Genomic DNA, 26,198 nt, shown 5'->3' with positions numbered 1-26,198 from the left:
TTTTTTTTTAAATTTAATTTTATTTAAAATTATTCCCATATGGAATAATTAAGAATAAGCTGTAACTTCTTATTACATACAGGACATTCGTTTGAAAACTGTAAATAGAACTAAAAACTGATTGTCCTGTGAATCTTCAATTTTTTGCCCTGAAGCATAAAACTTCCTAGATTTTCTGCCTTGTTTAATCTTTGCTTTTTCTGTTACTTTAAACAATGTTTACATTTTGTCAAGTTTTCCATAACTTTCATCAGTTATCAAGAACATCATCATACACATCACTCTATACACAAACATTTCTAATTCTTGAAGGTTTACCATTGCTCCTTTTGGTCAACATAATCAGTTGGAAGGTTTGGCCTTAAATACATAGCAAGAACACTTTACTAGCATTATACCTATTATTTTATGAGTTACTAAGATGTCATGGTTCATTCTGGTTATTAGAGTTTTCATACACTTTATCAAACTAGCTTTAAGATGAAATACTTGCTATTAGTTTCTCATAAAATTGTATTTAGGGTCAATAGCCAATTCCCCACATATGTAGTCTCAAAATACAGCTCATCAGTGTTTGTACATCAAAGTGAGGCCATTGTCTGCACTAGGCAGGCTTTTAGCTTAAACACCCTGTTTAACATTAATATCTAACATATTGCTAGAACGGATGGGACTAATTCCAGTCCTCATGTATCATATTCAGAGATATATACCATGAAATAGTGTCATTGTTAGTGGTGACTACATGTGATAGCTTCAACACATCTAGATTTGGCCCTTTGCTCCTAGGGAGGGTATGACTGAGACCAATACATTGCTGTGGACCTTGGATAAGCTCTTTCCTCTAAGACTGAGCTTAGCAAAGTAGCAAATACGCACCAAGTGTCACTAACCTGAATGGCAGAGGTGACTGCAAAGATTCCACTCAAGATTCTGGCATCTGGATGGCTGACCAAGAGTGCAGCCAATGTCCTGTCTCTCTGCCTTGTATGTACAACCTCATGTGGAACAACATTTAATTGAAGATGGCCAAATATTCCAGAACAACCAGAGAAACCCTCACCTAAAGATTAACTTAGCAGAACCTAACATACAGGCAGATGGACTAATCCCTGATTGTTACTTAAATATACAATTGCTATGACAGGTTTAGATGAAAACATACTCCCTCTGACTCTCAAGGGATCCACCACACCCAGCATCTCTTAATGAAGCCAACAGTCTGTTTGGAGGTAGATTCCTTATGAATCAACTATTTGAGGCAAATACACAAAAACTTCATGTCTCTGTCAAGTGATCATTACTGCCAACATTTTTATAAAGTCCTCTATTAACTGCAGGATCCCAACCTGCAGTGCTGTGCTTTTCACACACACACTACATATAAAGATTTATAAACATGAAGCAGATTCCTCTAAACTCCCCTTCCACTGGGGAATGAGCACTACCTCTCCACAGCTGCATGCACTCACACAGGATGAAGCAGACTTGCTGGAAACCTCAAGAGAGAAAGACAGTGCAAGCTATTATTTACACATGCAATACTGGGTAGTACATTAATAAGCCCTTCTGTCTCTTGACTAGCTTGAGGAATACCATGACAGAAGCATTAACAGGAGCATGTGGAATGGCATTATTTGTTAGACCCACTGCTGTTGCAGGATGACAGGCACAATCTTCAACTCCGGCACCCACCTGAGCTCTAATTTGCAGTTTCTATAGTAAGAATTCCTACTAGGATGAAAAAGATCTTGAAGCCTCAGGGCTACATGTTCTGAGGGAGGAGGAAAAGCTCTAATGAAAATAATTTGTGTTTTGTTTTCAGTGAACCCTGTATGGATTCTAGCCCAAAATCAACCATCAAAAATTTTGTGTCTACATTATCGCTTAAGGAGATCTGTTACAAAACCATCAATACAGCCTAGACAGTGGTTCAGCTGATCAGATGAATCTGCTTTAATTTATCCTCAAATAACTACCCTAATAGTTATTCAGCCACCCAGCTAAATTGCATTCTATGCTCCATTGGATTTAATGTCTGATTAGGTGCTTCACTTAGTCACCCACAGAAATGAATTTAGAGTCATCTGAGGTGCTGCAAATGTACATTGCTTGGAATCTGACTGAAGCTCCAAACAGATATGGCTATTTTACAGATCCTGTACCATAAAGTCCAAGCCTACACAGATGTCCCAGACATCTCAATTTCAATATGAGGGCAACTGAACACAGTCCTAAACATCTACTGATGTGTAAATAGACATGTAATTGTTTATATTTGAAATTCAAATCTGCCCCATTCTCTTTGAGCTAAGGGGAAAGGTGGTCCACCTGAGGACCTACAGGTGCAATGGTTACTGGGGTGAAGGAGAAGACTCAGAAGGCACCAGAATGAGAGAGATGCAATAAGCCAAGGCTACACTGGTACTGAGACAAGCTCCACATTTTTAGTGTTAGGTTCTGTAGATCTGCAATGAAGCTAAAAGCAAGTCTTGGGTGCAAGAGTGAGGCCCAAAACTTGTGAGTCCAGGAATATATTCTAAGATTTTATTAGATGTGTAGTAAATCTTAAAACACAGCTTATTCCAGCATCAGTGGACTCTGCTGAAAGTATGGCTTGCTGTATATCACCAACTTATCAACAGACAGTTTTAAGGTTGCCTTAAACAGTTCTTAATTTCTGGGTAAACTACACACAGACAATGTCTTCTTAGGGTCCAGATAATGCACGAGTATCCCAATGAGTCCCAGCAGTAGCCATTATGGGCCTGGAGAGCTGAAAGCCTGGATGCTGCAGAGGTTGCTCAGATTGTTAGGGGTTGGTTTCTGGAAGACACGAAAGTCACTACAGACTAGAAGCCTTATCTAAAATTGGACTCTTTTTCATCACTAGCCACACCGTTAATTTAAGAAAGGTGTTGAGAAACTGACAGGGACTTTTTTAGCTTTCATCTAATGTCTAAATCATCAATCTCTGCCCTAGATATTTTTGGTCAAAAGATCTGATGGCCTCCACAACTGCAGGACTTGGAGCTAATGCATATAGAGATTTTCTTTTAGGTATGTTTCACTCTAAGGAAATAAAATTGCTTCTGTCCTCTATACTTGATACAGAGTTTAAGATCCTCAAGAGAGATTAAAGGCAAGAAGAATTACTGTGTATTCTAGAGGAGCAATTCCTAGGAATGACACCTGAGAGAAGAGAGTCTTCAGATAAACTTCTGCTAATCAACCTCCAGAACAAGCAAAAAAAAAAAAAAATTAAAGAAAAAAAGCAAAGAAAGAAAGAGTGAGGAAGGGAGAAAGAAAAGACAAAATTTAACTCAAAACTACATCCAAAGCAGTCAGCTAAGGGGAATTGAGAAGGTAGACCATGCCTACCAGTGAGATACCTGGTCAATACTTCTGCAGGTAAGTTCACAGGATGAATACAATACAGAAAATTATTAGAAGGTAAAGAAAGGCATATACAAATAAATGGAAGCTCAAGACATCCATGTTCAGTTTCTAGACATGTCACAAACTGTGTAATTTAAGATTCATTTCAGCTGCAAAAGCATAAGGACACTACAGGTGCCTGAGGAGCTCAGTGATACCGCACCTGAACTTGAGCTGCTAATCATGAAGGGCCTGGCTGTCTCTGGTCCTCAGCAATATTGTCAGCCTTGTCTAGATCTCCTGGTTCCCTATGGTATTTGAATTGGTACTAGACACCTACATTTAAGCAACTGACTTGATCTGTTGAACATTATGTCAGTAGGTATCCTGAGAATTAATGCCTCTTGTATCAAATGTATGAGTTTTAAATCCCACCCTGCTGTCACTCTATGTCTGTTTTCCAACAGTGAAAAAGAGTGAACTAAAAAAAAACAAAAACAAAAGCAAACCACTTATGCAATACTTAGACCATTAGGCAATGCAACCCACATAAGTACTTGGAGGGGTAGAGATGAATGTCTTTTAAAAGTAGCAATGAAAGCCTAGACGGTAATGCAAATATTAACTGTTGATAGTGAACATGCTATCTTATGCATCAGGCTTTAGAATGTCAAAAATATAATAAAATGCTTCATATTTCTCTGTTAACTTACTTTGAATGCTGGTTTCTGTCATAGTGTGTTTAATGAATCTTTTTAAGAGACTTTTTTTCATCAGACTTCAATAATAAGCGATAAAACTTCAGAATATCTTAGATGATTAGGACAACCTACAAATAGATAGTCATATACAGTCCTTAATCAGAACTAGTCCCCACTGGGCAATGATTTGATTGAACTGCTTTTATCTCTGTGAACCCAGAATGGAGTCTTTGATGAAGTTTCACAGTTGTAGAAAACTGCATGAGAGCTTTTAGTGACCTCACACATTTTTATATTTACATCTGTTTCTCTGCAAGTCAACTTCTATTTTTCCCCTCAGCATACTAAGTGATGTAGGCCTGCAAGTCTGCCTAAAATTAAAGCTTTTCCCAGGGATATCCGTCGTACCTATGCATCAAAAAGATGCATAAGTTTTGTTACTGTTTAAATCTAGTTCATATACTGTGATTTATGACCTGTTTAATTGTTTTCTTGCACTTTGGAATTGGTTTACGTGCGAAATAGCCTTCACATTAAGAAACTGCAGTATCATCTGCATCTTCAAATACAGAGTATCTGCACAAAGTCACTACAAATTTTTACATCTGAAGGACACTGCAGCCTATTACACAACAAATTACCAAAGTTAATGATGACTGTGTATTCATGTACATATTCAAGCACATGTGAACCACATCTTGGGAATGAATCTGTCTGGGGCCTACTAAATATTATGGAAGTGTCATTCCTGCATGACACTAACAGGGGGTAGGAGCTGCACTTGCTATGTGCGCAAACATGCTGTAAATAGAAATAAAGTATTTAATGAATAAATGCTAATTTTTTAAATAATATGTTTCAATGCATTTTTAAAACATACACATTGATTAAGTACTGAAAAATATTTATACTGTAAAGTTAATAGGAATCCAGCTGTTTCTTCATATAAAGTCCACACACTTCAGGCAAGACAAACAAATCTTCCTAATTCCAACTACAGTCTAGTGAATAACTTTCCTAATGCCCAAGAGAGACTAAACACAAGGAGTTAATTTCCATGATCTAATGAACGATTAACCATGAAATCTTTTTATCAGAAAATTACCTTTTTATTAAAATGTTAATTTAATTAATATAATTTCGCTGTTGAGAATAGCATGTATGGGATATATTTGTTCTCAGATGTATGTTATTCCATGGACATTAATTATAACATTGTGATATTCCCTCTTCTGTTCTGAACAGCTAGTAAGACCTGTACTACTAAATCATACTTAATAGGAGTGTGATGGTTGTTGCTTAGGCAACAGAATGGATAAATGCAGGTCAGAATGTGCTTCCAGAAAAAACAAAAGCAGGAATATAGTACAGAATGAATAAAAAATATGTCTTAACGGATTTTTACTGCATTGAACTATTGGATTTCTTCAATGCAAAACAGCTAACCTATCTGAAACATTTGAGTTAATAAGATTTTAAGCTCTAGTTTAATATGTAAACCACTGTAATAAAGGTAAAGCTGTTCTGTCATATTAAGGAAGAATACAACATACTAAGTTTGTAATCATCTGAATTTTCCTCAGCATAGCAGATATTTCTCCTCTCATTTTTCTATATACTTTCTAAGTTTAATTTTCCCTTTAATATTTTGGATAGGATGAAAAATAGCTTTTAAAACACTCATTTAAATTTTTCAAGAGAGGCTTTTCTTACATAATGTACTGATGTACTCAAAGGAGTAATATAAAAAGAAATCAGTGGTTTATTTCCAATAAAATATAGGAGATATTTGATTTCTGGTAGACAAAAACCAAAAGATGTGAAAGTGTGATGAATAGTTAAATCAATAAATTGGAAATTATAAAACTATTGAAATAATACATTTTTTTTATTATTACACAATTTCACAGCTCTTTTATTGTTATTTGATTTATAAGTCTAATCTTCCATTCAGTGCATGCTACCTCAGCTAATGTTAAGAGTAATTATGTATTTTATCTGTAGCATATCAAAAAAGCTTAAAACTACCAGAAAACACCGGGTAACAGAGAAGTATTAATCTTAATCTGCCTAATACATTAGAAGTTTGGTTTGTATATTGCATAACAAAATCTTGTATGTAATTTGTATGTTTACATAAGTACAGTAATAAGAGATGTAGGAAAGTCATAGAAATTCCCTGAGGACATGTTTCAGGCCCTTCCGGAGCCAGGGTACAATTGAAAAGCCCTCCAGGGCAATTATTTGACTTCTCTGGTGCTCATAATTTACCAGTGGTAAGTGTACCCCTCTGCATTTGTTATGCCACCTACAGCCTCCTGTGAACAGTTTCCTTTTGTAACCTCTTTAAGACTAAATGATCACCTACTTATGTAACTAATGCTACAACATATATAAGAATATGTTACGTTTTGGGGAAACTGCAGCATGATACACCTTTTTTTTCCCCCATATTGCTGGGCTGACAGCACAGATTTGTTTTAAAGAATATTTAAAGGTACAGATTACAATGATTTTTACTGATCTAAGCAAATGATCACATGCCAGCCATGTAAAAACAGGAAGAAACATCTGCACTATTATAATGTGAAAATGGCAGAGATATGTTCCTTAATTTTTTTGGTCAGTATTCCAAAAGCATATAATGATGTTGGCAAAATAATTTAAAGAGAAAGGACACAACTCATGTGATGATTTTATTGCTATAATATTCATGTCATTTCACTTCTGCTTCTTATATGGCAGATAAAAGTTATGAAAAGTTAGAATTGTTCCAAGATATATATGGGTACTTAAAGTATATTTCAAAGACATTTTAAAATATGTTTTAATCTCTGATACTTTTTAAGTAATGGAGTCAGGGCTTTTGGATGAGCCTCAAGAAGAAGGAATACTGAATCAGGTAGAAAAGTGATTATATAACAACTGTACAAGTAAGCTTCTGTCTTTACTGTCAATATTCATTTCAGTGGAAAGTTTGTGCATGACAGGTCTGTTACCTTACACCACATGGTGATACTGTAAATCCTGACCTAACTAAAATTTCATTTCATTCAAACATTCCTGATAAATGCCGAGAGTTAAAACATGAAAATGGAACAATTAATAGGAATGCATTACTTTTTCTCCCAGGGCATAGGTTTCAACAAGTGAATCCCATAGCCTGATTATCTGAGATGCAAAAAATATTTAACCGAGACATCCAGAATTACTTGCAGAGAGAGCACATTTCATTAAATAATTTTCTGTTATTAAAATACCTCTCATGGCAAAAATGGCATTGCATGTTCTTTAATTATCATTACAAGTTAATGTTGAAATAAAAGTAAGAATGTGATGTACTGCAGAAAGGGGTGTTTGCAGCTTTTTCATACTATGAAAATCCTGCAATGGATTAAAAGAACTGTGCATTTTTCTTCTTTAATCGGAGGATCGATGAGGGAGAGAAAGAACATTAATACTCAGTTTTTATTTTACCAAATTTCAGGCTAAACTCTTTTGTAATGTGTACAGTCTGGAAGTTTATAAAAAGGCAGCTTATATATTAATTCAGCTACACATAGAAAAGTGAAACACTAAACAGATCTTAGTGCAATGCAGAATAGCTCTAAGGTTCTTATGAGCACATAAGAGACAGACAAAAAAGGCAGCTACAGTGTATAGACACAGCTATGCACGGAAGATTTCTTACCATGAATTGCACATTGTCAAATCCATTAGCCAGCAAGTGGTTTTCATACTGAGGTAGCCCAATATTTTCCAACCATTGTCCCACTGTCTGGACAGGGCATCGGGGTCCTGTAGGAGGGTGAAGAGGGAGGCGTTTAAGCAACGAATAACCATCCACTGGATAATAGCGGTAGTCCTGGGCTGAGAGGTGGCATTGCCACATCGTGTTCCTGGAAAAGTTGGTATCAAACGAGCCCGCCAGCTTGACAGATTAATGTTTTCAGCAAACAGAAAAGTCAGAAGTAAAACATAGTTTTCCGGGCAGTATATAACGTAAGATCTGATCGCAGCTCTACATTTCTTGGTTATTAATCTTTACTACAGACCAGTACGTCATACAGTAGGGGAAAAAAAAAAAAAAAGCATATCAAGCTGTCAGCTAAGCTGTTCTCCGTTATATGTGATTGTTGGAATACTCCACAATGAGCAATGCACTGCCAGCAGCAAGAATTCTTTTTATCAAGTACTCCTACACTCATCAGTATGCAGCTCCATGCTTCTTGCTCCCCCTCGCTCGCTCCCCTTCATTACCCAGCCTAGGCTACACCTCGCATTTTCAATAATAGCCATCAGATAAGGCAGATTTTTTTTTTTGTCTGCAAGCTGTAAGCCTGCTGCTGCTGCTTCCTCCTACACACCCATCCAAGCGTCAATCTTGAATGATGAGAGCAGTCAAAACAAATGCAGAAAATAGCAAGATTCAAAAGCAACCTAGAGCACTTAAATCTGAATAGAATCTTCATACCAGTTACGCTTTACATATCTATTTGTTGTAGATTTTTACATTTCACAAGACATTAAGAAATGCAATACTTAAAGCATAGCCCATGGCATGGTTTACTATGCCTTCCCCTTTCCCCCTTTAATGTAAGATAGGTAGTGGTCTGCATCTCTGCTTATATAATAACAAAACCCTTTAATGAATCGATAATTAATATATTTCACAGTTTCTCTCGTATAGTACAGCAAAAGACATAAAAGGCACAACAATTTTAGTCAAAGTAATTAGATTATCTGCATGATTTCTCCAACTGTAAAATATTATAAGACACAAGAAAATCTTCATGCCAACATATAATAATTCAAACTGAAAAGGTCACCATTTCAAATGAATAATTAAAAGAATAAAATTGTAAGTTTATACCCTTTCTTACAAAAATGTGAATGATAGCAAGTAGACATACAAGATTTGCATGATTTCTAGAGAAGATTTAAATTTTATCAACTATAACTGGGGAAAAAAAAAAAGGTTATGAATTTTGAATGAGCGGAAAATTCATTTTCTGCATAAGAAACTAAATACCTCATGGTGTATTTTCTATCTGCATTACATCTTTATGACAGTTTCTCTTGAGATGGAAATGTTTTATTCCTTTGTTCTGAAAGGAATGTTTACTAAACTTTAGTTTTTCATAACCATATGAAAGGACTTAGCAAAAAAAGGCAGGAAATAGGTACATTCAGGGTACAATTCTAGAAGGAACCCTGTCACTGGTGCTTCATTTATCGAGCACATTAATTACTTTTTTGTTTTTCTTATCCTTTGTGAATCTTGAGCAATGACCATCTCTAAGGAGGAATTTAATTCCAGCATGAGGAAATTATAGGATTTTGTCAAGGGGGTAATATGGGACTGATGGTACTATGGCAGATAATTGTTTCATAGAAATCTAAACCTACAGTCTGACCAACACGTTATAATACAATGTCTCTTCCAGTGCCACACAGAAGGTCCCTGAGCAGTCACAGAACAGATTCTAAATATATAGAATTAGCAATATTTTAAGAGTTTCATCTCCAATCTGACTAGTCCTTGGACTAAAACTGGATGACCTTTCACTTGGAGACTGCTGCCTGGATTTGTGAAACATCTCATTCAAACTGAAGTCCATAATAATTATGAAGAATAATTTTAGTTGAGCACAGAAGATGTTTCATGAAGTTGGAAGGTTGCCTAAGATCACTTACAGGATCTTCTGGTATTCCATTCTGGATATTCTTACTGACTTGATAAATTTACTACAGAAAGTATGAAAGGTTCATGATGTCTCTAAAAAGAATACTGAACACTCACCAGCCACTGGTAAACCTTCAGTTGCTGAAGAAACTTTGAGAATTCTAATTGCTAAATGTACTTCAAATAAATGAAAGGATCATTAATTTCTTCTCAGAGAAAGTAGGTATGCCAAACTGATAGGAACTCTAGATCTCATGGAGATAGAAATGCAGTTATTCACACATGTTTGCAAATTATCCCTATTTTTAAAAGTTTTCTCTACTATGAATCAATATATTTGTATATAGACAGATCATAATCCCTTCAGGATTGTGCCCAGGCATGAAGAAAGCTAGGCTATGCTGAGTTGAAATACAGGGGACTTCCCCTGAGTAGGCAAGTTCAAAAGGCTGGGCAAGATCTTCAGAGGGCAAATTCAGAACAAAGTTATTTTAAACAAGGTGAGGGTTCTATCCTTTCTGAATTTTTCTTGACTGAGAATTAATAAAGTTCTTTGAAAAGGATTCCTGATTCCTTCTTCCCCTTTTCCTTGTAAGCATAAAAATTGATATCAGAAAGAGATCTAGTGAAGCATAATCCCTTTGAATGGATTATTCATGACTGGCTCCTGTATTTCCTATAAATGCAGAGACACAAATGTCTCTGCATTGTGTTCCGCAATACCAAAAATTTGCTGCCCACAAAAAGGCGCACACAATAATCAATATACTAGTTTCATGGTCAAACTGCTTCTCCCTTACCTTACTATAAACAGCATGGAAGCTATGCTGCCAGTGATGAGTGCTTGGCTCAATGCCTAGCAACAGTGTAGGCAAAATTCAGTTGCTGAGTGGCTCCCCAGACACATTTCCTCATGTAGCTGTTGGTACTGTGTCTAACTGTCTCCATGGCTCCAGCCCTGGATGATTACAGCACTGCTGGTCCCACCGTGCACTCTCCTCCAACTCTGTCCTTTGCCATGTAACTACACATCTGAACACATCAACACAACATAAGGTTGCTCAGCAAGGGGAAAGAAAGTGAGGAGAAACAGTCAGCTTGCTGCCTAGTCCTCACCTCTGACTATTGTCTCATTGCTGAAGTATCCTGTTATCTAAAAGGCTTTTCCTCCCTCCTGCTCCCGCCAAACGTCAAAAGGCAAAGGCAGGCACAAAATAGAGCCAGGGCTGTTTGGATTAGGGAACTTGCAGCTCTTTAAGATCTCCAGATCAGGTGTTCAGGTGTTTTACCTCAGGGGGGCTCTTGGGCAGTTTTTCTGAGCCAATGCAATGGGAACCTGGAGCAGATGTTCCTGCTTTGAGACTAAAAGGCTGTCTCTTGATTTTTCAGTCTATGAATCAGTGCCAGCCCCACCAGTGTGCTGCTGCAGGCAGTGCCTACACTTTGCCTATGCCTGAAGCTGGTGCTGACATTGAAAACACCAAGCAGACTGTGAGATGGTCTCACCTCAACATATTTACACACTACCAAGCTTTCCTGTGATTTCAAAGGACATAAATTCTATGATAATCCTTCTGTGAGACCACAATCAAAAAATATGTACCCAGTCCTACACGGGAGAACTGACACTTAAGTCTCTTACAGAGATAGCAGTACTGAGCTCTTTCTTCTCCAAGGCAACAGAAGAAGCACACTGAAGTGATGTCTGCAAGAAAGATGCCATCTGGTATGCTATACGATAATTTCTACAAGACATCTTGTTCCCAATGGGATTCAGAATATGTTTATTGTGGAGTTTGGAATTGACTGAATCTGTGATATCAGAGGGCACATGATTTCAAACATACTTTAAGACAGATTTGCTCTAAATGCTAAGTAATTTAAGGGCCTCTCAATTTTATTTTTTCTGCTGTTAACAATATTAATTTTTCTTGATTCTTCATTGTTTTTTGACTAAGGAGAAGAAACTGCAGTGATTACTTGTAGAGGAGATGTTCCCCCAGTCATTATGAACAGATTATTTTAAACAATTTTTTTTTATACATAAATACCTCTTGAAAATTGCTAAACACTTCTGGTATTAAGGAATTGAAAAGTGGAGGATTTTAGTAGTAACTAGTAGTGACCAAAAATTTCCTGAGTAGAGAATATGAAAGAATGAATCATTTAGGTAAGCTGGCAGGTGAGTTTAGTAAAGCTGGAGAAGTAATTGATTCTAGAGTAAGTAATGAAATCTTTTTTTTTTTTTTTTTTTTTTTTTTTTGTTATTAAAGCTTCCAGCCTTATATAAAGCTAAATGGGATCTAATTTTTCTCCTTATATTTATGATTTCAGGCAGATAGAAAAGTTACCTGCCTACATTATGACAGAACTTGTGTGACAGTGTTGGGTGGCAGCATAGCAGGGTGTTCTAATGAATAAACTAAACAAAGGCATGTGTTCTGGAGTGGAGATAAGGATAGCTAGGAACAGGATGTTGTTTGAGAAAAACTATACCAAACATCCAGCAGACCACTATAATTAAAGTTTATTATGGGAGAAGCATACTAGGTTCCAAGAAAGGTATGCAGGATTCTGGTTTATCTTACTCATTTCAGTTATATTATAAGGCAACTCTGAAGGCTTAGAGATTTTAAATTATCTTTTTTATAAAAAACTCTGAAAAAAATGGATGCCTTGCATAAAATGCATAACTTCTGTCAGCAGCCTAGCTCTTTGGATGATGGTACTGTGGATGATAATATTTGGTGATGCTGAATATTTCTCTGAAAGTGCTTTTTGAGACATTTTTCATGGCATATACAGAAACAAAACAAAATCAACAGGGACAGCTTGAATTTAAGTAACACTATCTAGTATAGTATCTATGATCTAAAGGTTACATTCCATTGCTTATGTGTGGCTCAGAACTCACAAAAATAGCTCTCAGATCACAGCTAATCAAGCTAATGGAAAAACCCTCAGTGACTAGGAAAAATCATCCATACAGTTATTTTCTGATTTTTATACCAATATTGATTATAACTCTACATTACCACTGTGTAAGTGCTGTATCTTTAATAACTATAACCTCAAGGTCAACAAGGAAAATTCATTTTACTTGACAGATGATTTGTCAGCACTGACCTGTACATTGTGAACCACACTGGCCCTTCTACAAGTTTGCATTTCTGACTGTTGATGTATTATTTACCCAGAAAGAGCTCAGTCAAAGCACTCCACTATATCATGAAACATACATTTATCACAGACACTTCAAAGTTAGAATATTTTTCATGTTCAGTTGATTGCTTTGACAACTTTAATTTAGCCTCCTTCAGAACGCATGCTGTTCAGTCAATGAGGAGCAGATCTTACTGAAAAATTAAAATACCTGTTTTCTAGAGCACAGCCACTGGACTAGGACTCGTTTCTATTCAAGAATGTCATTACCATAATGCAGAGAAATATCTATCTATCTATCTATCTATCTATCTATCTATCTATCTATCTATCTATCTATCTATCTACCTATCATCTAGCTAGCTAGCTATTGTATTTGGTAACATTTATTACCATGCAGAAAGAGTGCTTGAGATACAGTTAGTCTTTGCAGATTTTGATTTTCTATTTTAAATTAATAGATTTGGGGGATATTTTTTTTCCTAAAGACATTGGGATAATCAAATATATACATTATATAGCATTGCAACACGCACAACTTCAATCAGATGTGTATCCTTGGCTTACAGAACAGAAATACAAGATGCAGCCTACTGAATCACAAGGAATTAGTTAAGAACAGATGGATGCTTTACTGCAAGACCACAGGATCAGCTGCATTGGATCAGAGCACAGCTTTATCTAGCTCATCTAGCTTCATCATTCATCAGCTTCAACCACAGTGGCTACTGTTAGATGACTAAAAAATTGCATAAGAATAAGATGGACATCCAGTGATCCTTTCCTAGCATTTCCCCCAGTTTTCAGCAAATTGCAGCTAAATGCCTCCCTGAAAGGGAAAGTGTCTTTATGCTTAATTGTCCTTTATGTATTTTTCTGACAGTTTGGTGATTGATGAAATACAGCCTAAGAAAGAGTCGTCCTTATTCTGAGTTCAATGGAAGTTAATAACACTTTCTGAAAAAAGGAGTTACTCTCTCAGAGCAATTTCTGTCCTTGTCTTGGGAAGTTTTACGGGATAATAGTAACACTACACTCACCACCTATGAGTAATCATTTTCACTGCTTTCGTCTAGTAAGGGAAAAAAACCTTGAAAATTTACATGACACCATGACCAATCAAAATATTTTACTTAATTCAGTAAAGATTTTAGACTACTGTTAAAAGCTAGTACACTGAGTGCATATATATAAAAAATGTATACTACATAGTCTTGCTAAAAATACTAAGGAAGCTCAACCCTTTATCCTATAATTTCTGGTGCCATAAACCAAAATTTATGTAATTTCAAATTTGAGCAAATCTTTTTACAGCTCTGTGCTAAGCAACACCGGACTAGCAAACAAGCAGAACTAGGTAACACAGAACTGGGTAACACAGAACTATTTGAAGAAAGTGCTCAAAAAAAGATATCTGCACAGAGATATCTCATGAAGTTAAATACAGCTGTTAAAGAAATGATTTCATAGATTTCACTCTTGATTTCATAGATTTGGTAACTGCTGCAAGGTCCTGTGAAGAGCTGTGAAAATGAGAAGCATATACTGGCACATATTTTTGAAATTCTGAATCATGAAATTGTAAATGATGGAAGATTAAAGATTTCTCCCGTGGTTATTTTATAAATCAGGTTCAACCTGAGATAGTGTGGCACTTTTTTTTTCCTGTTACCTTTTGCCTAGCTGGGTTCAGAGGCTCCCTTGCCCCCAGTACACCAGATTTCAGAGTGAACAACTCCTTTGAGCAGCTGATCAGGTGAATTCCCTTCTCTCCTTCCTATTCTTTCTAACTTCATTTTACAATTCATTTTCTATGCTCCCTGTTTATCTCACTGCTTCTTATTTTCCATGTAAATTACGGTCATTTGCTCTTTGGTCATTCCTCACCTCCAGCTACTACAATTTTTTTTGTTTTGTTTCACATCAGTCTCTTTTCTTTTCTAATCCTTTTCTCCCATTTCCCCTTTCAAATATTTTAAAACAGGTTAAAAAGATGTTCATTTAAAAATGAAATAACTTACCTGAGATTAAACTACCCCAAGATTTCTTTAGAGTTAAGGCTAGGTTGCATTTGGTATTTCAGGTAACATTAACTACAGTGGTCAGTGGAGTGTATCACCAGCACCTGGCTCTGACCACTGGGCATCATCTCCTTGCTTTTTAGGGAGCAACAATCTAACTCTGCTTCCTGACAAAAAGTCAGGTTCTCAACAGGAACTTGCCTTATTACACACAAACTCTATAACCACCTTCTGTAATATTTATCCCCTGCTAACACAGGCTCTGCAGCACCACAAGAAAACTGCAGCATCTTTCAATGAATAATAAAGACGTTACTTGAGTGGGTGGCATGCTGGCACAGCTCTGGCAACTCACTGGACTGTTTGCATATGGATGAGCTTATATAAACCCAGTTCATCCTGTCTGTGAGCTCCCTCATGCCAATGGTTCTATTCTCAATCTCCCACCTCTGGAGCCTAGGGTCTTGTTTCAAGAATATGTGCTGATGCTTACAGCACTGTAAATACCTCTCGTGGCATTGTACTCAGTCCTGCATGGCTTTTTGTTTTAGAAATTGGAATGATACAAATGCAGCTCTTCAGATAAGTTTCATAAAACCTACTCCAGGAATCATTCCGTACCTGGTTCATTTGTCAAGGCTAAAGGATCTCACCTTGAGCTCAAGTGGTGCTGCAGATACAGGTTACCTGAAAATGCACTCATCAGGCTAGTTCCACCAATATTTTGTAATGATTATTGAAGGTTAAAGATTATTTCCTATACTACAAAGCAGATCAAACCTTGAGGTGGCTAAATAAGCAAAGCCAACACCTGCATGTAGTCTCACATTCTGGTTTAGAGCTGTTTCACCACATTTCTTGCTACTCACTTCAAAATTTTCATGTACCTGGATTTTTGTTTTGCATAAATTTGAGAAGAATGGCTGGGCTCTATATAAATGCCATATTGATATGCAAATAGGGGGATTTGTGTACTGACAAGATAATATATTCTTTAGAATTATGCTCTATGAAACACTTCAAATAGCCTAGCAGAAAACAAAAGTAGCACAAAGTAACTGAGATAGGCCATCATACTCTGTAAATAGAAAAACAAACAGCAGAGTTTGTAAGAAATATTTATCTAAACTCATGCATGAAGTGCAAGTATTGTCAATGAATAATAAATACACTTTTAGAAATAGCTTCCAGAACAATTCACCACTTTAGACTAAATGCTATTTTTAGCATTTAATGGAAAGTCATATTATCAATCAATAATTCAACCTCAGCCATTCTCAGAATTGTAATAGTGCAATAACCTAAAATAACAGCAATGGATAAAAGTAGAAAAACAGTTCTGTAAAATTCCTGGTGTCATGAGTTACATTGTAGGGGGGCTAAGTAGTATATCTCAAATAATTTTCAAAGAATGTGATGGCATTCCAAAGCAGTTCCTTCCTTAATAAAAGGAACTGAAACAAGAAAATACTGATCCTAGCATTACAATCATGAACTCAGGTTAACAGTCTGGGTTAGAAAGGAAATGAATTCACTTTCATAAATTCAATATTCTGAATTACTTCATTTTCTGTAGGTGGAATGAAAACTAGAAACAATTTGGTGTGCTGTAAATTCTATAACAAGCCAAAGATTTTTCAACTACCGTGTGATGTTCTTGTGATTACTCAAAATGTGATTACTAGAAATATGAATCCAAAGATTCATATCTATTTAAATCCAAGGACTACTAGAAGGAGACATGAGTGAATCAGCTGAACTTTCAAGAAACCATTATTAATACAGTTTTAGTAGACTTACATCTCTATTTTTTTATGAAAGATTAACTTCATCATAGTCTCACTTGCCACAACATCTCCAACCCTATCAGATTTTTGAGAGTGACACTCCTATCACTTCATACATAACACCACCAGAGATACTGAATAAAGTTTTAGAGATTTGCCATTAGCAATCATATATGAAAACAACAAACTGATTACTAAAGCCAGATCTGTAAAACCTATTTTAGAAGTCAGGAATATTCTGTTGCCTTTTAAGTATTTTCTGGCCACAGGCTGTGAAAGCCTCATTTTTAATCAGATATTTTTAATTCCATTGATGTGCTGATTCCTATTCTGCATACATTTTTTCAACCTGGTATTGAATTTGGTTCTGCTTTAGAAATAAACACTGTTTAATTTAGTCAAATAAATTAAATAAAATATTAATATACATGTGTGTAAGAGGCTACAGAGTTGCAAGGTTCAGATTAAACAGCAAGGAAAAAGCTGAACCTAAACATGTGATTTATAAAATTTTCAAGTGATCTGATAATTCTTCTCACGTCATTTATAATGGCTTGAAGGAAATATTTCTTAAACTCTGGAATTACAGTAGGATGATTATTAGAGCATTATAGAATGAGGGCATCATTGGCTTGATACTTTTTAGGCACACCAGCAAGTACTCTGGCATTAACTTTGTGAAATCCAGCCAAACTGTTTTTGTGGAAACTCTCCCCATACTGTTGTGGTTCGGTAAACAGGCAAGACCTCAGTCTTACTAGAAATAACTTTAGAAATGTTTTAATCCTTTTTTTCTTTCAGGTTCTGAAATCTGCATTCTTCCTTTGTTGATCCTTTTATCTAGGCTTTATCTACAAGCTCAGATATGTATTTAACCCCTTGGTGGACATAGATAGATTATATATAGCTCAGTGACTTCAGGGACTGGTCTGACAGAGGAGAGAATTGACCAGGAAGAGCAGAGTGCAGCAGTAACATCATCCTCAGAAATATTTTTAAATCCACAGGATTTAAGAGTCAGCCATTTGTTACCAATAGAACCAAGGAGGTAATGTGAGCAGTATTATTTTTAAACAACTTTCACAACCAATTAATTTGAGATCTAGCATGATTTGGTTTTATCAGTGTAATTTTGTAAGGTTAGGCCATAAACAGGTATATCCAAACTTTTAAAGTAAGAATAACTTTTATTCACTTACTTTTGGTTTTCTATAGAGTAACATATACAGTTTTTCTAAGCACTGTCCCCAAAGCATGCTCAAACATCATACTACTGAACTCTCCATTTTACTATTATTTGTCAGTATTTCTGAGCTTCATGCCCTTGGAAGTCACTGAAAATCTGATTTTCTGAGTTTTGCATTCTGAGTATTCATACCATTCTGCACTCTGTCTCAAAATATATATTAGAAGTGAATATACTATAGCTCCATATCATGACATATTAACATACATATCTTCTTTATAACTCAATATCTCTCACTTCTAAAAGGAAATTATATAATGTGAGAGTATTTTAAAAATACTGAAAGCTTTCATAACAGTGGTAAGTACACTATTTGAATTTCCATAGATTTGAGTAGCATTCAAACTGTACATAAACTGTTCATGTCTGTGGTCACAAAGACTTCTTTTGTAACCATATTTAACAATAGAATGGATGGATCAGCTCTTAGTTTAAGAACAAAATGAAAAATGGTAGGGATTCAGTATGCATTACTCCTCTTCCCGAAAATATGTATTTCTAGAGAATAAAAAACCTTTATATATGAGAAAATTTTCCAAAGAATACATTGTTTGTATCCCATGAGGGGGAAAAAAGTTCAGTTGCTAAGAAATAACAGTACAGCAGACCAGACTGCTTATTTTATACTTATTTTTTAAAATGAGAAAATATCAGTATTGAAATAGGGCCTTAATTTCCTATGCTGTTTCAACAGCACCTTACATCCAATGTGGGGAAATACTGCTGAAAAAGTCTTAGCATATTAAATCAGTCAAAATTACATGACAATCCCCCAATTAAAAGAGAGTTTGTAGAAGACTCCTTTGTTCAAGCAGTTCTGTTGCAGACCAGGTCTGACAGCCACAAGTACACTACATCAAAATTGACAAGAATTAAGCTATACATTTACTCTCTGATGGACGTCAATATTTATGACATTATAGTTTCATTTTCCTAAGTTTCTTTGTTTGCTATCAATATTCTCTATTCCTTCTAGAAGACATCTTGCCAGAAATCATTTATCCAAGTCTGTGAATATAATGACTGAATTGCTTTGCAACCGTTTTGGAAAAAGAAGCCTTACACTGAACATAAAAAGCATGGACAGAGATAAAAGGTAAATGTTGATTGGCACTTAGAGTGGAAATTTAAAAAGAAAATGAATCAGAGTTAAAGACTACTTTGGTAAATATGGTCCAATGACTTACATTTTTACTCTATTTTCTGTTTAGCCTGAGTCTTGTAGTAGCCTTAGTCGTAGTAGGCTGTTTCAAACAAAATTGGTGTATGAAAAACACATTACATTTATGACACTACAGGGTAAAATTGCTAATATAATAGGAATATTTGAGAATAAGAAAATAAAATGAATGCCTGCAGTTTTTTTGCATCCAACTCCCATTGCATTTATTATAAAACATAGCTAAAAGCTCTACAATTATCTTGCAGTTTGCCCAGTTTCTGTAACATTTGTTTTGGGATTCAATGAATCACTAAACAGATACATTTTTATCTCTTGTTTAGGTTTTTACAATGTAGAAGTAAAAAAAAGAAAAATTAACCCAATTATATGTGATAACTTCTGTAGGATTTATGTGATCTTTAGGCAAGTTCATGACATGCAGTACATTAGGACTATCATTTTCTCAGTAAATAAATGCTAAAAATATTTCTTCCTCATATTTTATAGCTATATGCCTTCTGTTCTCCACTATTTTATAATCTAGATGATTGCATACACTTAAATTGTCGTTCAAATAATTTGAAATGAAAATATTTTTAATAGAAATAGGAAGATTGGTATGAATAGTGCAGGGGCAGAAATGCATGTGTGAGAGCACCAGAAGAGACATTACCTCAAAGAGTTAAAGGCATGGTCTGTACTGATAATCAAGGACACTGCTGGCAGTGGTAAAACATTAGGGAATATGTTCCTGTCAAGAGGAGGAGTGTGCTCTGATAAAACAACAGCTCAGACAATTTATCAGCGGAAGACCCTGCACTACAGCAACAACATTACAGCACATTGCGTGTGATATTCATCTTTTTGTTATTCCAAAAGGATGACCAAAAATATCTGAAAAAGGAAGCAAAAACAAGGAGAGCCACTGAAGAAAATTTTGGATCAAAAGGACCATACCACAGCAAAGGTTGATTCCTAAAGGGAAATGAAAAAATAGTTTTCTTTTCTTAATCAAAAGCAACCCAAGAGATACACTAAGAATGCAACAGTCAGCCTACCACAACACACATAAGTGACCATGGACAAGCAACTTGGGCACAAACACATGTACACCTCCTTGTTTTTGGGTACTTAGTGTGACAGGCTCCACAGGAGAATGTGACTGACTGAAAACCATTTTACCTAAAAGAAGAATCACTTCTGCCTTCAGTAACATCACATACTGACTTTGGTTATGCAGATTCCCCCCAGCTGTTCTGCCATTGCAAATTAAAATTCCACATTCACATTCCAGTTGTTAATAGGATACAATGAAGGGCAGAACCAAACACAAATGTGTGTCTCTCTTTCCTAAAGTGCAGCCCTATAATTGTTGTTAAAGAGTTCAAAGACTTGCAGCTTGGTAATTTCAGACTGCATATGCATTTCCTATTGAGGAAGCTTTAAACAGCACTGGGAGCAGACACCAGCCACTGTCTCATTGCATCAGGTTCCTCTTCTACCAGCTACAGAGTCAGGTTCCTTCTCTCCTTTACTTTTTTTCACCATCCATAGATGATGCTACAGGTATTTTGGTCTTTTTGCACAGCATATCAGCTTCAAAGGGAAGTTGGAAGAGAAGTGATTTTATCCTTGTTGTACAGTCTGGTTGTCTGGCAAAATTATAATTATGTGTTCAAAACTGTAAGCTTAAGAGGTGTCCCTCTTAGTGAGAAGTTTCATGGCTCATTTTATTAAATTCTTTTATTTAGGTCCACTTTATCAAAGCTCTTATTTTAACTAAATGGAGATTTAAAAAGGACAAGGTAAATGCTGCAAAACAGGCTATAAATTACAAAAAAAATATATACTTTAAGTCTATAATGTACCACTGTGAAATCTGCCTTATGCCACCATGCCTACACATATCCAATTAAAATTCTGCCCTAATTAAGTACTTATATTTTATCGGTTTTCAGCTCTTGGAGGAGGGAGAATATTAACAGCTTTGGAGGAAAACCACTTTGCCAAAACTGCAACCATATGGCAGCAAACAGAAAAGGGCCAGTCTAAAAAGACTTCATTCATGTTAAAAGAAAGTTTGACTTTTGAATTTATGTATTAGCTTGTATAGGCAGAACCACACTAGGGCTGATGAAGGCTTCATGTCTCAGCAGTGGCAGTGGAACAGGTGAAAGAAGAAGAGAAAACCAAGCATGTAGCTTCAGGCAATCAAGGGTTTTTCCCAATTTCAATTTTATTACAGCTGTACAGTATGCAACATGAATCCTTACTTCTCAGTCAGCTTTTCTGGATGTGGCCCCACCTGACTCCATCTTATCCTAAGCTGGTGGTCACATCTACTTTATTTTCCCATTCTTTGTGCTCAAAGTAATTTCCCTCACAAACCTGAAAAGATTTCTTAAATTTTTCCCCATACTGCAAAGGAGAAATCATCAATAATAGCCTTGGCCATATCAGTAGAGAGAAGGTAAATAAACAAAGAAAATAACTTTTGTATGATGACTGTCTACAACTTTCATCCTGAAATGGAAGATTTTAGAAAGAACACTACAAAATGTATTCTAATTCAGTGCTCTGTGACCTACTGTCAGTCCCTGGCATTAAATTTGGACAACATGACATTGAAACACAAATATACAGTGGGCACATCGAGAAGCAATAAAGTCTTGCTTGTACAAAAACTAGACATAAAGTGGAGTTGTAGGTTTTTTCTGAATACAGAACAATGCAGTACAGTCCTGCTTTCAAATGTGATACAGCTAGTGCAGTCAACTTAGGCACAGACTTCAGTGTTCTAGAGTACTTCTGGTTTCAAAGAAGCCCTAAAAGAGCCAACTCATGAGCCTCTCTGAAGCTCTACACATGAGAATAAATACTGCTAAAGTAAATATTCTGCAGATTTGCTGGCTTCCTTGGAAGTATTTTTTTTCATGTGGTATGATTCTGCTTCATATACCTTTTTCAGTAAAAAAGCAGCATTAATCTTTGAAAGGCAAGCACTCAGGCTGTGTTATCAAGCAAGATTTGTAGCCTTGATATTGATATGAAGACATAGATGCTGCATATGGTGCTAGGATTATCTCCAAGCACAGGAAAAATCACTGTTCTCGCAAAAGGGCAATCCAAAACCCCGTAAAATACAATCTTCCTAAACGCAACTAGAATTTTGGTTATTTCAGCTGTAAGAAAAACGTTTGACAGTATATTTCAAACTAAAATTTCAGATCAAGAAAATTAAGACAATTCAGTAAACTCTACCCTGTCTGTGTCTAGGTGGAGCAAACTAGGAGAGCACTCAAGAGTAGGTACTTGCTCAGCTGACCAAAAATATCGTGACTTGTATGCACACAGCAACTGTTTAGTGCATTTATGGACAGCATCCAAAATAGAATTTATGATTAGTAGAATTATAAAACTCTAAATCACCCTCCATGTGCTAGAACATATTTGACAGAAGTGTCTCTCAAAAAACTAAAATGATTGTTGACTATTTTGATGTGTAATTGTGATTTTCAAAAATTATTTTCTTACTCATTATTTTAACTGCTCTGATTTTATCCAATTCTAGCTTTAATCATGATGATGATATGATATCCATTACCCATTTTAGTTTGGGTTTTTTAAAGTAGATTATTTTTTGATTATTCCCTTCCAAGTGATTTGCAAATGTAAGTAAACCCTGAGTCACACACCTGCAAACAAGCTCCTACTAACACAGACTTACTGCTGTGTATGTCTTGAAAGACTTCTTATTGGAAAAAAAATTGTTTCACCAACAACCTTTACAGTAAACTCATGTAGTAAAAAAAAAAATCACTGTGTGCTTTTCCCTTCTCTGCACCTACTCCAAGCACCTTTTCCTTTCCTCCAGTAGCTCTCTTAGGTACTGAAGATTTCTTTGTTCTTCTTTTATCTATTAATGTACTAATATAGTTATATTAAATCTTACTGGTTGCTTCTCACTGAGTGCTTTGGCACTTCCTACATGTCTATACACACATGCGTTATTCCACCATGTTTAGTAGAGAAATTTTCCTCATTTTGCCTAAGCTGGAAGAAGAGATGAAAATTTAGCTCAGCTGGTCTTTTACACTTTCTTTTCTTCACATTGGTGAAGATTGTACTATGATCTTTAGTAGATTTCTGTTCAAAACCACACAGACTTGTCTTGAACCTGTGCCCTACATATTTCTTAAAATAAAATCTCTGAAGTTGTTGACATCCTACCATCTTCAGATTTTTTTTTTTCCCCTGGGCAGTCTGTCAATGTAATTTTTTACACAAAAATGGCAACTAAAACCTCCCATTACTATCATGTCCAATATCTTTGGAAAAGTATCAAGAACAAATATAGTCTTTACTGCTTCCCTGGACACAAAGAGAAATTTAAAAGCTCTATCTAGTCCTATTTTTGAGATCTGAAAGCAACTGTTTTTGAAATACAAGCCAAAAGTTCCTCTCTTCTTCCCTTTTTCTACTATTGTGATATTTAGGATAAAGTACCAACAATGTCAGTTTTGTTGTAATATCCAATTAATTATCATTTTCCTCATTAACTCTTCAGTTAATGCTTCTCTGTCCCTCTCTCTTCTACCATTAGCTTGCAAACAGCAAAGATACCTTGCAAACTGACCCATTACTTTCTCCAGTCACTTCCTTAATCTTGTTTTAAATAATCCCAGGGAGAAGACATATGTTCAAGTTGCCTTATTTAAGATTATGATTTTTGTTCTTGCCAAATGATTCTCATTTTAAACTTCTCTTGTGAGAGAGGAGAGTTACATTTAGGGTGTATCTGACTGATGCTAGACTTGGACATGAGATGAGAGAATATTATCTTGGATCTTCAACTTCATTCACTGCCACAGAGCCTGATAAGAACTTTTGATTTTCTAGGATAGTTCTTAGCAGTACCATTATTACTCTTTATCCTATGTTAATGAGTGGTGCAATCCTTTGTAATTTGGCAAAATTTGACTCTTTGAAGAAGAACATCAGCCATAATTTAAGTGCCAGATGTTGAAGATATTTCCACAACACCTTGAGTAGAAGATCACAGCAGCCAGCTGCACCTTTTATTTCCTCTTGGTAATAGGGGGTGTTTTATTCCTTGGGCTAGTGTTTGGGGGTTTTGGCAGTTATCAAGAGTTGTTCTTACATGCTTCCTGGTCAGAAGTCCTGTTTTCATTTGCCAGAGAACATCAAAAGTCATCTTCTTCTCTGTAGTTTTAAATTTGCTCCTCCAATACCTGTACTGCTACCAAACAGAAAGCTCTGTTTTAATTCTTTTGTTCCTGAATGCATGCTGTGGATGAAGTCCTCATGAGCATACTCAATTTTGACTCTTTCCTCTTACTGCTCCTCTAATTGCTTCTTAAGAGATTTCCCTGGAGATCTAAGAGAAGTCTTTACAGATATCACCAGCAGGAAAATATAGGCCAAAGTTCTGGCAAGTCCATTCAAGAATTTCATCACAAGATTTCATCATTGTCTAATTTTAAATATAGCTATTTCATTATGAGCATATTTCTTCTCAAGTATTTTTCACTGAGAATGAGATAATATGTAGTACAAAAAGCTCTTAATGTTCATGATTGACAGTGTTTGAATTTTACATATTTTTGCTATTATCAGAAGTTCATGAAAACACTGAAGAATAATATGAAGTGCAGGACTAAGCAAACACTAAAATGAAGGATTCCATAGGAAGCTACATTTACTTTTCACTATTATCAGGATTTTTGCTACTTGATAAAAAGTTATCAGACAAGTGAAGTTTCCTTAATACAGTGCTCAATAATCTAGACGCTTGCAGTTCAACGGTAGAAGTTTCTTTGACATACACTCTCTGAACATTAAAAACATTATTTTAAAGCTTTACCGGACAAGCTTTACCCACATATATTCAAGTAAAAACTAAAATCCCACCTATTTATGCATAAACTGATGAAGTTTCAAAATTACATTATTTGATACCATAGTACTTAATTTTTATTCCTAAGCATAGGCCAGATCTTTACCTTTGGCTGTGTTATGTTTAAGGTGAAGCCTGCTAGCAGTGAGAAGTAAGAACTACTTATTTCCTCCAAGATAACCTATTACTTGGTTATTATTTAGACAATAAAAAATAATATACTTGAAGTATAGCATGTTCAATACATGTAATGCATTTGATTCAGTAATAGTTCCCTTTGCTTTTCTGCCTAAATTGTGTTTGACTGAATCTGGAAATGGCCAAAAGGAATGAAAAGTGGAAGACATACATGTGAAGCTGCATATATTCAGGTCTATAGGAGAAAGATATGTCTTTATTGAAAGCTGCATGTAAAGCACAACTTTAAAATTTAAGGAAATATAGCTGTATTTTGATCGATCATAGCTTGATGTCTTAGTTAAGAGCAAAGTCAAACTATTATCCTAAACTAGCTAAAGACTGTTAAGGAGTTGACAGGAAAGAAAAAAAAATGTTGGTGTTGAGAAAGCTGCACACTGAATAGAAAGTAAGCTGGAACTCAATGTCCACTCTGGGAAAAGAAGCAAAGACTAGGCCTCTTATCACCTGCAAGAGTTGAAACACCAAATGCCATATTTCCATCAAGAAAAATAACGTATGCAGCAGAAACACAAAATGGCTGATGACAAGAGTTGTGAGGTTATTTTTTGATCCTAAAAAAGTAGAAAATGAAAAGCAGTGGTCAGTCATAGGAACAGACAGAGTGGTATTTACACATCACTAAGTTATGGAAATTGTCAAACATATACTGTTGCTATTGTCTCCACTTCATAGCTCTTACTTGCTCTGCAGCTTCTTACCCTACACCCAATTTTGCCTTTGGTGCCTTTGTGCTACTGTGGGAAGCTGACCCTGGCTGGATGCCAGATGTTCAGCAAGCCACTCCATCACTGCCCTCCTCAGCAGGACAGGGCAGGGGAGAAAATAGGATGTAAAAAAAAAAGCCTCTTGGGTCAAGATAAAGGCAGTTTAATACAGCAAAAGAAAATGCCTGTGCAAAACCAAAGGAATATGGATGTTAAATCTGAACCAGAGTGCC

General features: G+C 35.7%; 1 protein-coding gene across 14 annotated transcripts in view; it reads right to left on the bottom strand.

Moving 5' to 3' along the window:
- Window positions 1–26,198, bottom strand: part of LOC131591713 (ankyrin repeat and sterile alpha motif domain-containing protein 1B-like) — a 407,097-nt gene that overhangs the window by 181,821 nt on the left and 199,078 nt on the right. For 12 of the 14 annotated variants that reach the window (XM_058862675.1, XM_058862677.1, XM_058862676.1 and 9 more), the window contains exon 1: window positions 7,771–7,971. In XM_058862675.1, coding sequence (XP_058718658.1) covers window positions 7,771–7,971 — 201 coding nt within the window. Of the gene's footprint in view, window positions 1–7,770; window positions 7,972–26,198 lie in introns of those variants that run through there. The other 2 variants (XM_058862673.1, XM_058862674.1) reach the window with 1 other exon arrangement.

Source organism: Poecile atricapillus, chromosome W (assembly GCF_030490865.1).
Source record: "Poecile atricapillus isolate bPoeAtr1 chromosome W, bPoeAtr1.hap1, whole genome shotgun sequence".
Classification (NCBI taxonomy): domain Eukaryota; kingdom Metazoa; phylum Chordata; class Aves; order Passeriformes; family Paridae; genus Poecile; species Poecile atricapillus.
This window is presented reverse-complemented; position numbering and strand designations above follow the sequence as displayed.